At 43.1% G+C, this 12,500-nt stretch overlaps 1 protein-coding gene across 1 annotated transcript in view; it reads left to right on the plus strand.

The window, feature by feature from the left end:
* Positions 1–12,500, plus strand: part of slc13a3 (solute carrier family 13 member 3) — a 46,418-nt gene that overhangs the window by 21,993 nt on the left and 11,925 nt on the right. The window contains exons 8-11 of the mRNA XM_063193315.1: positions 1,664–1,747; positions 3,244–3,348; positions 4,355–4,452; positions 9,823–9,935. Of these exons, the coding sequence (XP_063049385.1) occupies positions 1,664–1,747; positions 3,244–3,348; positions 4,355–4,452; positions 9,823–9,935 (400 nt within the window). The remainder of the gene's footprint in view (positions 1–1,663; positions 1,748–3,243; positions 3,349–4,354; positions 4,453–9,822; positions 9,936–12,500) is intronic.

Consider the following 12,500-nt stretch of genomic DNA (forward strand, 5'->3'; position numbering starts at 1 on the left):
CACCTGTGTCTCACGCAAGCCAGGAATCTGATAGGCCTAGAGCTAGTCTTGCGAAGAGGAGTGACAGCGAGCTACCGGGACATCAGCGTGCGCTTCGAAATGTCACTGGAAACCTTCACGTGAAAATAAAGTAGCGAAGTTCATCTCAACTGACCTGTTTTGCGATCTGTCATTACTACAATACTTAGTAGTAGTGGTCATTAAAATGACCAAAGCGAGAGGAAAACATGTCAGTCTGTCTTACTCTTGTGAAAGTCTCATTAGCGCAGTGATAAGACAAGGACACATGCGGCATTAATAATGTTTGGTTTAAATTATTTTCTGATTTGCCTGTGTCTTCATACCTTAATATTCCTCCATGTTTCTTGTGCTGTTGTTCCCGACTGTCAAACCGTTCTTAAAAAAGCCTTCCAGACTGCACAAAAGCATCCCATTGCATGTCCCTTCGCAGGTGCCCGTCTCGCCCGTTTGTATTTTACAACTCACTATTAAACGGAATGAAAGGAAGTTGTAGCCCCTTCTGTAGTTACCGCATCTGTGTGTGCTTTCTAGTGGATACTTTTATAAGCAAATATTCCAGAAGAGGTGTTATTCCACATCCATGTCCGAGGACCGGCCAACTTGGCAATGACTTTAGGCTATCTACTTTGCGCATGAATTTGGACGGCGACCTCCACAGATAGGCCTATATGATATGAAGAAATCCCTCCAGAATCCAGATTAAAGTTGAAAATATTTTGCTCTCGTGTAGCTTACATTTGTGCCCTTCCACAACACTGTGCTTGGTGTTTCTGCATGGTAGCCTAAATATAGGCCTACTATAGGCTATGCCATTCCTCAGATCAGTAAATCTGTTCTTTGCATAGCATGCATGCATGGACCAGTTAATAGGCCTAACAATTCTAATTGCCCTATATTATATTATATTATATTATATTATATTATATTATATTATATTATATTATATTATATTATATTATATTATATTATATTATATTAGGCCTATATTATATTATATTATATTAGCCTACATTACATTATTAGGGCCTACAGCCTATTATATAATTAATTAAAGCTGCTATGATGGCTAAGAAAATTATGGCTAGTGAAAAGGCCCAATGGCTAGTGAGTCAGGAAAACCACTAGCCAAAATGGCTGGTAAGCGAAAAAGTTAGTGTCAAGCACTGGTGTGTGTGTGTGGTCTTCCTCCTCATGGCATGGATCTGGATCTCATACCTGTATGGAGGCATCAACGCCAGGTGGGTAGCGGTGTGTATGTGTGTGTGTGTGTGTGTGTGCATATGTGTGTGTGTGTGTATGTGTGTGTGTGTGTGTAGGGGTGTGTCTCGTAAACAGCAGCTGGCTGAAGCGAAAGTGAGAGATGCACAGATGGGTGTTTGTGAGAGAGAGACTGCTCTTATTTTGTGTGTGTATTCGTCTTATTTTGTGTGTGTGTGTTTGTGTGAGAAAGTATTCTTTCTTATTATGTGTTCGTGTGTGTATGTGTTTGTGTGTTTGTGAGATACTATTCTTCTTATTATGTGTTTATATGTGTGTGTGTGTGTGTGTGTGTGTGTGTGTGTGTGTGCGTGCGTGCGTGCGTGCATGCGTGCGTGCGTGCGTGCGTGTGTGTGTGTGTGTGTGTGTATGTGTGTGTGTTTAGCATGTGTGTTCGTAAACAGGACGCTGCTGAAGCGAAAGTGCGATCAGTCATCAACGAGGACTACAAGAAACTAGGACCTATGAGGTACACACACACACACACACACACACGCACACACACACACACACACACACACACACACACACACACACACACACACACACACACACACACACACACACACACACACACACACACACACACACACACACAGATGGTACACACACACACATTCTCTCTTTCACTCAGGCACACAAACACACACACACATCGTCGGCATTTTCACAAATTCACTCATTTCCGACGCCACTTCGCTCAATGAGGATTGGTGGGTGCCCGAGCTTAGTGTTGGTTACACAGACCTATATAGGTTGTGGTCGGGCACCTTATAATACCTCCATGCATCCAATGCCCATCTTCCATATAGCTTTCTGGACAACCTTACTTCAGTCAGTAACGTGGCACGTAATTGGCTGAGTAAACTGGCGTCAGAAATGAGCTCCAGGAAACTCCATCTTTGAAGCTGAAAAATGTGTTCAATTTTGGCTGAATTCACTAGCCTAGCATTTCCCATTGAAATGACTGGAGGCGGGACTTATTCACTCTCTCCAGTTCTTATACTACCTCCATGGTAGCTACTGGTAAGGACGCAGTGCTGCCCACTACAGGATTGGAGTGGTAGCTACTGGTAAGGAGACAGTGCTGCCCACTACAGGATTGGGGTGGTAGCTACTGGTAAGGAGACAGTGCTGCCTCCTACAGGATTGGAGTGGTACTACTGGTAAGGAGGCAGTGCTGCCCACTACAGGATTGGAGTGGTACTACTGGTAAGGAGACAGTGCTGCCCACTACAGGATTGGGGTGGTAGCTACTGGTAACCCGGGTTTGCATCCGATCTGGGTCATGTCCCAACTCTAACATGGGTTAGAACGAGGCCCATTCCTTCCACATATCTCTCATGGGTTTGAGTCCCGACTAGAAAATTACATTTTTCATGAATTCCCGTGGGTCCTGCAGGTCCCGTGGGAATGGGAGTCAAAATTTTAAAGATGAGCGGGAGCGGGCAGGAGTGGGAATAAACATGAATGGGAGCGGGCAGGAGCGGGATAAAAATTAACAGGAGCGGGAATGCCGCTTATTTTTTCTTTAAAAAACAAACAAAAAAAAGCATCTTTTTTGACGAAACGGGAGTGCAGTTGATTTTGAGTGGGAGTGGCAAGATTGGGAGACATTTTATTCAGGAGTGGACGGGATGGGATTTGTTTCTTTGACTCCAGTCCGAGATGGGATGGGATGGGATTTTTTTTCTTGGACCGGGATGGTGTCCCGAGTTCGAGCTAAAAAGCTAAAAAGAAAAAAAAAACAGTTGAAGCATGTGTAGCAATGTGTGTGTCTGTGTTAATGTGTGTGTGTGTGTGTGTGTGTGTGTGTGTGTGTGTGTGTGTGTGTGTGTGTGTGTGTGTGTGTGTGTATGTGTGTGTGTGTGTGTGTGTGTGTGTGTGTGTGTGTGTGTGTGTGTGTGTGTATGTTTTTGTGTGTGTGTGTGTGTGTGTGTGTATAATATGTGTGGGCGTGTCCAGCTTCGCAGAGGGCTCGATCTCCTTCTTCTTCGTCCTCTTCACCATCCTCCTCTTCACTCGAGACCCAAAGTTCGTCTCCGGCTGGTCTGTCTTCTTCAACAAGGGGTGAGCACACACACACACACACGCGCAGACGCACGCTGCAAAGCAACTTAATTTAGGTGCAGGGTATCGGTTACAGTCCCTGGAGCAATGTGTAGGGTTAGGTGCCTTGCTACAGGGTATTGGTTACAGTCCCTGGAGCAGTTTGGGGTTAGGTGCCTTGGTACAGGGTATTGGTTACAGTCCCTGGAGCAGTGTGGGGTTAGGTGCCTTGGTACAGGGTATTGGTTACAGTCCCTGGAGCAGTGTGGGGTTAGGTGCCTTGGTACAGGGTATTGGTTACAGTCCTTGGAGCAGTGTGGGGTTAGGAGCCTTGGTACAGGGTATTGGTTACAGTCCTTGGAGCAGTGTGGGGTTAGGAGCCTTGGTACAGGGTATTGGTTACAGTCCCTGGAGCAGTGTGGGGTTAGGTGCCTTGGTACAGGGTGTTGGGGACCCTACTGAAAATGAGATGTTGCATCTCAAGAGGCATTCCCCATGTACAAATAAATACCTCTGTGTTGGTTACAGTCCCTGGAGCAGTGTGGGGTTAGGTGCCTTGCTACAGGGTATTGGTTACAGTCCCTGGAGCAGTGTGGGGTTGCTAAAGGGCACTTCAGCCATGGATGGAGGTGTAGGGAGGTGAGGGAGGTGAGGGTGGGATTCAAACCATATCTAAGGTGACTCAAAAGTTAGGCTGCGACTCCTTGTGGTGTGGAATTGTGCTGTCTACGCGACAGTGTAATCCCGCGAGTGTGTGTGTGTGCATTATATATAGAGATGAAGTGACAGGCGGCATAATCGTTTCCATCCTGTGTGTGTGTGTGTGTGTGTGTGTGTGTGTGTGTGGTGTGTGTGTGTGTGTGTGTGTGTGTGTGTGTGTGTGTGTGTGTGTGTGTGTCTGTGTGTGTGTGTGTCTGTGTGTGTGTGTGTGTGTGTGTGTCTGTGTGTGTGTTGCAGGTATGTGTCTGATGCTGTAATGTGTGTGTGTGTGTGTGTGTGTGTGTGTGTGTGTGTGTGTGTGTTGCAGGTATGTGTCTGATGCTGTAACGGGCGTCATCATCGTCTCCATCTTGTTCTTCTTCCCGTCTGAGAAGCCGGAGCTGCGCTGGTGGACAGACAACAAGGGTGAGGAGAGAGGAGAGAAGAGTGTGTGTGTGTGTGTGTGAGCTGCGCTGGTGGACAGACAACAAGGGTGAGGAGAGAGGAGAGGAGAGTGTGTGTGTGTGTGTGTGAGCTGCGCTGGTGGACAGACAACAAGGGTGAGGAGAGAGGAGAGGAGAGTGTGTGTGTGTGTGTGTGTGTGAGCTGCGCTGGTGGACAGACAACAAGGGTGAGGAGAGAGGAGAGGAGAGTGTGTGTGTGTGTGTGTGTGTGTGAGCTGCGCTGGTGGACAGACAACAAGGGTGAGGAGAGAGGAGAGGAGAGTGTGTGTGTGTGTGTGTGTGTGAGCTGCGCTGGTGGACAGACAACAAGGGTGAGGAGAGAGGAGAGGAGTGTGTGTGTGTGTGTGTGTGTGTGTGTGTGTGTGTGTGTGTGTGTGTGTGTGTGTGTGTGTGTGTGTGTGTGTGTGTGTGTGTGTGTGTGTGTGTGTGTGTGTGTGTGTGTGTGTGTGTGTGTGTGTGTGTGTGAGCTGCGCTGGTGGACAGACAACAAGGGTGAGGAGAGAGGAGAGGAGAGTGTGTGTGTGTGTGTGTGTGTGTGAGCTGCGCTGGTGGACAGACAACAAGAGTGAGGAGAGAGGAGAGGAGAGAGGAGAGGAGAGGAGAGGAGAGGAGAGGAGAGGAGAGGAGAGGAGAGGAGAGAAGAGGAGAGGAGTGAGGAGAGAGGAGTGAGGAGAGGAGAGAGGAGTGTGTGTGTGTGTGTGTGGTTGACGTTTAAGGGCGTAACGCCAAAAAAAAAAAAGTTTTTCCAATTCCTGAAAAAATTGATTGAAAAATTGGAAAAAGAATAGAAAAAAATAAAGCACTTAGTGGTCCGTGGAATTTCGCCTAATTTTTTGCCATTTTTGAGAAAAATGTGTCCTGCATCAACACATTGCATAGCAGGGATTCTTGAGAGATGGGACAAAACGCGTTTTGAAAACCTGATTTTGAAAATGCAGAATATGTTGTTGATGGTTATATATTCATGTAGATAAAGATGTGTAGTTTTCAGGCATGTAAAAATACAGGCTCCAGGTGAAAAGGCATTTTTAACAAATTAACATGTTTACCTTCACACCTAGATTTTCGTCAACTCCGTCAGACACAAGAAAAGTACATAATTAAATTATTATAATAGTCCAACAAGAATCTTTCGCTCTGATTTGTATTGTAATGATACTTATTTACCTTGGTGTACAATAATATGTAATATATATATTTACATTTTAATTTAAGACTGCTATTAACACAGTGAGTTCGAAAAATTGCCATTTTCAGACTTTAACTTTTATTTTGCAACCATGAGGAAAACACCTAAAGTGGTTAAAATACATGGTGGTATAGATCTAATGACCCTTTATTGCCTAAACAAAAAAAATTGCTTTTTCCCCAAAATATTACAAAAACACCTGAAAGTGCTGAGGAAAATCTTACGGAGTTGACAGAAAAACTGACAGAGTTGACAAACTGGTCTGATTTTTGGAGCCTATTTAGTGCAAAATGTTTTTTCAGTTTATTTTGCAGTTTTGTTATATTCTTAAGCTTCTCTTTTTAAAAAGTTGATTTGTTTTGAATTAAACTTTAATTTTAACTTTTTTGTCCATATATCGAAAACATAATGTGCATTATACGCATATTAATATACATATAATATCCTAAAATAACGTTTCCTCCTGTTTCTACATTTGAAAAGAATATCATATTAGCATATTGAGCAGTTTTTGGTGAATTTGTCAACTCCATAAGATTTTGCATGTCAACTCCATAAGAAAATCTTATGGAGTTGACTCTTACGGACTCTTACAAATCAACCTACTTTTCATAATAACACATGATTTCCTTACAGAAATATTCTGGTACATCAGCAGTTGTTTAAGGACTTGCCAATAGAGTTATTGTAAGCTTTTATTATACAAAATACTGAAATAACCCTTATTTTTATGGATTATGGTGTTGACACATTATGGTTGTGACATAGGTGGTCTTCCTAAAGATGCATTGATAAAATCAAATATTAAATGTGACCTTAACAGTGTCTCCATGGCATGTATACCAAACAGGAAGTAGTACCAGGCTGCTTAGAGTAAGAGGTGACCACAATAATGGTGGATTTGTTTGCATTTTTAAAAAATCTTACGGTGTTGACTAAAAGTCCGGACACATGTTCAATAGTTTAAAAAGTTGATAAAAAGGTTTATAAAACATTGTACATACATGTAGTTTGATTAATTATCCAAAATACTTGATGACAGTAGCTATGATGTTTGTTATATTTCATTTTAACCAATTATTATGGTATTGTCACATTCTAAATCTTGCTTTCGGACATGGGGTTTTGAAGGTACTGATGACACACTGCAACGTGTAAAATAGCAAAAATAAAACTATATAAATATGAAGTCATAATGTACTGTACAAAACTTCCTCTATCATTCCAGCTAATTCTGTTGCATTTATAAATTACATTTTAAGCACAAACATGAGTTTTATCTCCCGGACATGTTTTGTCCCATCTCTCAAGAATCTCTGATAGGCATGTCATACCGCAGGAAAATTAAGTCACATCACAGGAAATTCACTGCATTATGGCCATTTTAATCCTTTTGTATACATGACTGACATCTGAGCTCATGCTAACTTGATAATTATATTGTGTTTAATCTTAATATGTGTTTTCATTTATAAAAAAACCTTTTTTTTCCTTCTATAAGAGCAGTCACACCACAGGACACCATAAAATGAACCTAAGCATTGCGTGACAGAAACATTGCAATATGAAGACATATTAAGAGGTTAATAGTCACCTTAAGCTTCCACAGCACTCTCCAATAACTGAGGTACTGGCTGGTTAGGAGACAGTCTTTAAGACCCTTGTAGTTTGCCTTGCAGCTGCCCGTTCACAAACACTGACATACATGTCACCCCACAGGACGCAATTTGTGTTACAAAATTGAACTTGTAGTTAATATTACTGTCTTGAGTTTTTTCACATTCACATATCTTAATATAAAGTTAATATTTATGCAATCATGCCAAATGCTTCATACATTATTAGGGCCCGAGCACCGGAGGGTGCGAGGCCCTATTGTTCTTGCAATGTTTTTTATTATTATTATTATTATTTTTATTATTATTTTTTGTCTTCTTACCGCACGTCGGGCCCGGTTTGAGGGGGTTGCCATGCGTAACTTTTAACGAAACTTGGCACAGGTATTCGGTGTATGTCCACGTAGGACTCCAAAAAAGCCCCGCCCCTAAGTCGGCCCAGGGGCTCTGTAGCGCCCCCCTGAAAATTTGCCTATGGGGCGGGACCGGCAAAAAGTTGAAGCTACGGACTCCAATTTTTTTGTGCTTGTATAACTCACTAAGACAAGCAAAAAAGTCTTTAAGATGCCATGGCCACACCCAACAGGAAGTGAGGTAATTGGACTTAAAGTTGAACTTTTGGCAACTTTTGACATAAAACGAAATTGTCATACCATGAACTTTGATGTACTCCTCCTGAACCGTACACTTGTTCGGTTTCGTTTCAATTTGTAAATGATCTTAAGACATCGCAGATGATATATTGCGAAGGAATTTTTAATATGTTGTAAGAAAACAAGATGGCGGCTTGCTGAAGTCTGATGAAAAAATCACAGAAAATGTGCTTTTACTGTGCCCTTTCTGAAGGGTTGCCATGCATATTTTTCAACATTGCTTAGCACAGGTGTTTGGTAAGGTAGCACGTACCTCTCCAAATAAGCCCCACCCCTAATTCAAAACATGGGCTCTGTAGCGCCCCCCTAAGTCCTGGGCCTATGGGCCTGGACTGGCATAAAGTTGAAGCTACGGACTCCACATTTTTTTTGGGTGTGTATCTCACTAAGAGATGCAAAAAAGTCTACAGGAGGCCATGGCCACACCCAACAGGAAGTGAGGTAATTGGACTTGAAGTTGAACTTTTGACATATGCCCAAATTGTCATACCATGTACTTTGAAGTACTCCTCCTGAACCATACACTTGTTTGGTTTTGTTCCAATTTGCAAATGATCTTAAGACATTGGAGATGATATTTTGTGAAGGAATTTTCAATATATTTTAAGAAAACAAGATGGCGGCTTGATGAATTCTGGTGAAAAAATCACAGAAAATGTGCCCTTTCTGAGGGGGTTGCCATGCATATCTTTCAAAGTTACTTCGCACAGCTGTTTGGTAGGGTAGCACGTACCTCTCCAAACAAGCCCCGCCCCTAACTCGGTACATGGGCTCTGTAGCGCCCCCTTAAGTCATGGGCCTATGGGGCAGATTCAGCATTAAGTTCAAGCTACGGGCTTCAAAATTTGTATGGATGTGTATCTGACTAAAACGAACAAAAAATGTCATGCAGTGACATGGCCAAGCCCAACAGGAAGTGAGATAATTGGACCTCTTATTGAAACAGGAAGTTGGCCACTATTTTAGTTTGCAGTGTTTTTAAAACAGTGCAAATGCATGTGTTCATGCATATAATGAGTATAAACCTTTTTATATATGCCTGCTATGGCAATCTGATATAGCGCCACCATATGGTAGGCAAATGAACTGCAGTAAAAGTGGATTTCTTAAAAATCTTTATCTCGTGAACCGAACGTCGTAGAGACTCCATTTTTGTTTTGGGCAGGATGTGACGGGATTTGGGGCGATGTGCCTTGAACCGTAGGTGCGAGGGCCCGTCATCGCCGCTCGCGGCTTTAATTCAAAATGTTGTTGGTTAATTTATATATATATTATATTCCAGGTTTCATTAATGTTACAGTCACACCGCAGGATATTTGACATATAAACCTTTACATAAATCTTAACAAAAATGTTTCTTCTCATCTAAGACCAATATGAAACACAATGTATCACATCTTCTTTCATTGACATTTGTTTTTTAAAGGAAAAATAACAGTTTTGTAGGTTTTTAACCAATGTTACAAAAAAACAAGGCGTCACGTCTCCCACCCGTGTGTGTGTGTGTGTGTGTGTGTGTGTGTGTGTGTGTGTGTGTGTGTGTGTGTGTGTGTGTGTGTGTGTGTGTGTGTGTGTGTGTGTGTGTGTGTGTGTGTGTGTGAGCTGTGCTGGTGGACAGACAACAAGGGTGAGGAGAGAGGAGTGAGGAGTGTATGTGTGTGCGTGTGTGTGCGTGCGTGCGTGCGTGTGTGTGTGTGAGCTGCGCTGGTGGACAGACAACAAAGGTGAGGAGAGAGGAGAGAGGAGTGTGTGTGTGTGTAATGTGTGTGTATATAATATGCGTGTGTGTGTTTGTGTGTGTGTGTGTGTGTGTGTGTGTGTGTGTGTGTGTGTGTGTGTGTGTGTGTGTGTGTGTGTGTGTGTGTGTGTGTTAGCCCCCAACACCCCGTACGTGCCGCTGCTCTCCTGGAAGAAGGCTCAAGAGAGTGTTCCATGGAACATCATCCTGCTGCTCGGAGGGGGATTCGCCATGGCCAAAGGATGTGAGGTACACACACACACACACACACACACACACACACACACACACACACACACACACACACATGCACAGGCATGCACGCATGCACACACACACACACGCACGCACGCACGCACACACACACGCACACACACACACACATGCACACACACGCATGCACGCACACACACACAAGCACACACAAACACAAGCACGCACACACACACACACACACACAGGGCTGGACTGGCAAGCCGGTGGGCCGACGCTCCTAGAGGGCCAGTGATGTCGGTTTTGGAAAATAATTATTGTCATTAATGTTTTTTTTTTTTTAAATGTGACCGGCGGCCCACAATTTCATGCTGACGGCCCTCGGCCCTCCTCCAATGAGATCAGCCCACATATCCTCCTGACTACCAGCAGTTCATTTTTGTCCTCTCTAGAGGACATCTGTAAACCGCAATATCTCCCACCCCATAGACCCCTGTTACTCACTGCGCGGCTCGCGAGCCTCAGGCGGCTCGCGACGCCTGACTTGGCGGCTCGCAAGGTTATAGAAAAAAATATTATAGCCCAACACAATAAACAGACCTGCATTTAAAATCTGCCATGCCTACTACAATGAACACGCTTCACAGTCATCTGCATCACGCCAAGTAGGCAAGGCTATGGGCACCTCTACATCAAGATCTTTTTTTCCACCTGGCTGACCCAGCGGCACCCCATGCGTCGTTGTTTATTTACTGACAAATTTGACTCGGGCGCGCAAGCAAGCCACATTTCCCCTCCGAAGTGAGCCGCGAAAATCAATCACAGATCTTATTTGAAAACCCATTGGCTGTCATTTTTATGGACTGTCTGTTCACATTTTCATTGGTGGCTTAGTTTTGCATTATTTTAAAAATAGACGGCTTTACATTCTAAATGGCTGGGGGTCGTCTATCAGCAGAGAAAAGAGCGCCGAAACTTAACCTAATTCGGCAAACATCCTTGACAACAACGCGACGACACTCAATGGCGGAGACCAATACATTATCTTGTCCACATCAAACGAGTAATTCCATCATACATTGTGAATGATGCGTACACGCGCCTGGTGTAGCCTGGTGTAACTCTCTCGCGCAGATTGCATTGTTGGTGACCACATCGCAAAGCGCTGTTCATTTTCGCGCCTGATGTAACTCTCGCGCAGATTGCTTGGTGACCACCTCCCAAATCGCTGTTCATTTTCAGTTTAACCTGGCGCTGTCAAACGGGCAATGAAGGCAAGCAGAGCGCGAATAAAGCACGTGGAGTCGCGTTGGAATGCTGCAAGTTGGAAACTTAAACTTTCTCTCTATCTCGCTTTCTCTCTCTCTCTCTCCGCACGGCATTGATTGACAGCTGATAGAACTCAGTGCTGTCGGCGACGTCGCATTTTTATAATAAATTAAGAAGACAATCAGGCAACCATCCTTCACAAGCTCAATATCTCTTCAGCCAATCTGGCTATTCCGTCTTCCTTACATTGTGAATGACGATCCGGAGATCAAAAAATATGCTGGCTGAGAGCGCCAGAGAGGGAGAGAGAGAAACAACAAAAACTGGACTCGTCCCTCTGTTTTTGTGTTGGTTTTGACTCTGGTTGTATGTATTGGCCATCTGTCAGCGCCAGGTTAAACTGAACTTTATTGCTCTTTGATGTAAAAGTGCCCTTCAGCAGAGGTGTCTTTTAGTGTTTAAAAGTGAGCTAGAAGGCCTAACAGCAATTTCTGACATAGGGTAATTAATTAATAATTCAATAATTTAATAATAGGCGTACTAATAATTTAATAATTAATACTACTACTAATAATAATAATTTGCATAAATAATACTACAACCATGTATAATGAGGCCAACACTATCTGATGTAATCCCCCCCCTGAAAATTGGGGGGGGGGAGGTTGCGCTCCATGCGGCTCTCCTCCTGACTTTTTTCCCCTAATGTGGCTCTTGAGGAAAAAATAGTGAGTATCACTGCCATACACACTACTGTGCTAACTCCCAATGGTCTTTGAAGAGGACATTCAGAGCTTTCCAATGATACCATGTGTGTAGGGGTGGGGTTTTGGGAACTTTCTATTTCTTTGCAAGGAAAATGGTGTCCATTAAAAATAGGCCGCTTTTGGCTAAAGGGAAAGTAAATGCATAATACTTAAAAGTGGGAAATTATTGTCTTAAAACATCATCTTTATATGTTATTTCAATCTCTTCAGAGCACAATTAAACCATTTCTAAATTAATGTAACATTATTTAATCCCCATATTTAGGCGTTAAAGAAATGTCCTCTAAAATGGACATTGGTAGTGACATCTTCCATTTTGTTAGTATTTTTCTAGTCAGAAAGTCAGTATCAGAATCAGAAGGAGAGACACTTTACAGCACATTATTGATAAATAATCCTAGATGTGATGTTTGAGGAAGATGCTGAAGGTTCAGAGACCTCTTAGGATTCATTTCAAGCAGGAAAAGTAGAATCAGAATAAGCAGAACTTTTCCTATTGATGCATTTGTTGCCCCATGTGGAGCATGACTCTGATGTGTGTCTGAACTTTGCAGGACAATATTTC

This window comes from Engraulis encrasicolus, unplaced genomic scaffold (assembly GCF_034702125.1).
Source record: "Engraulis encrasicolus isolate BLACKSEA-1 unplaced genomic scaffold, IST_EnEncr_1.0 scaffold_34_np1212, whole genome shotgun sequence".
Lineage (NCBI taxonomy): Eukaryota > Metazoa > Chordata > Actinopteri > Clupeiformes > Engraulidae > Engraulis > Engraulis encrasicolus.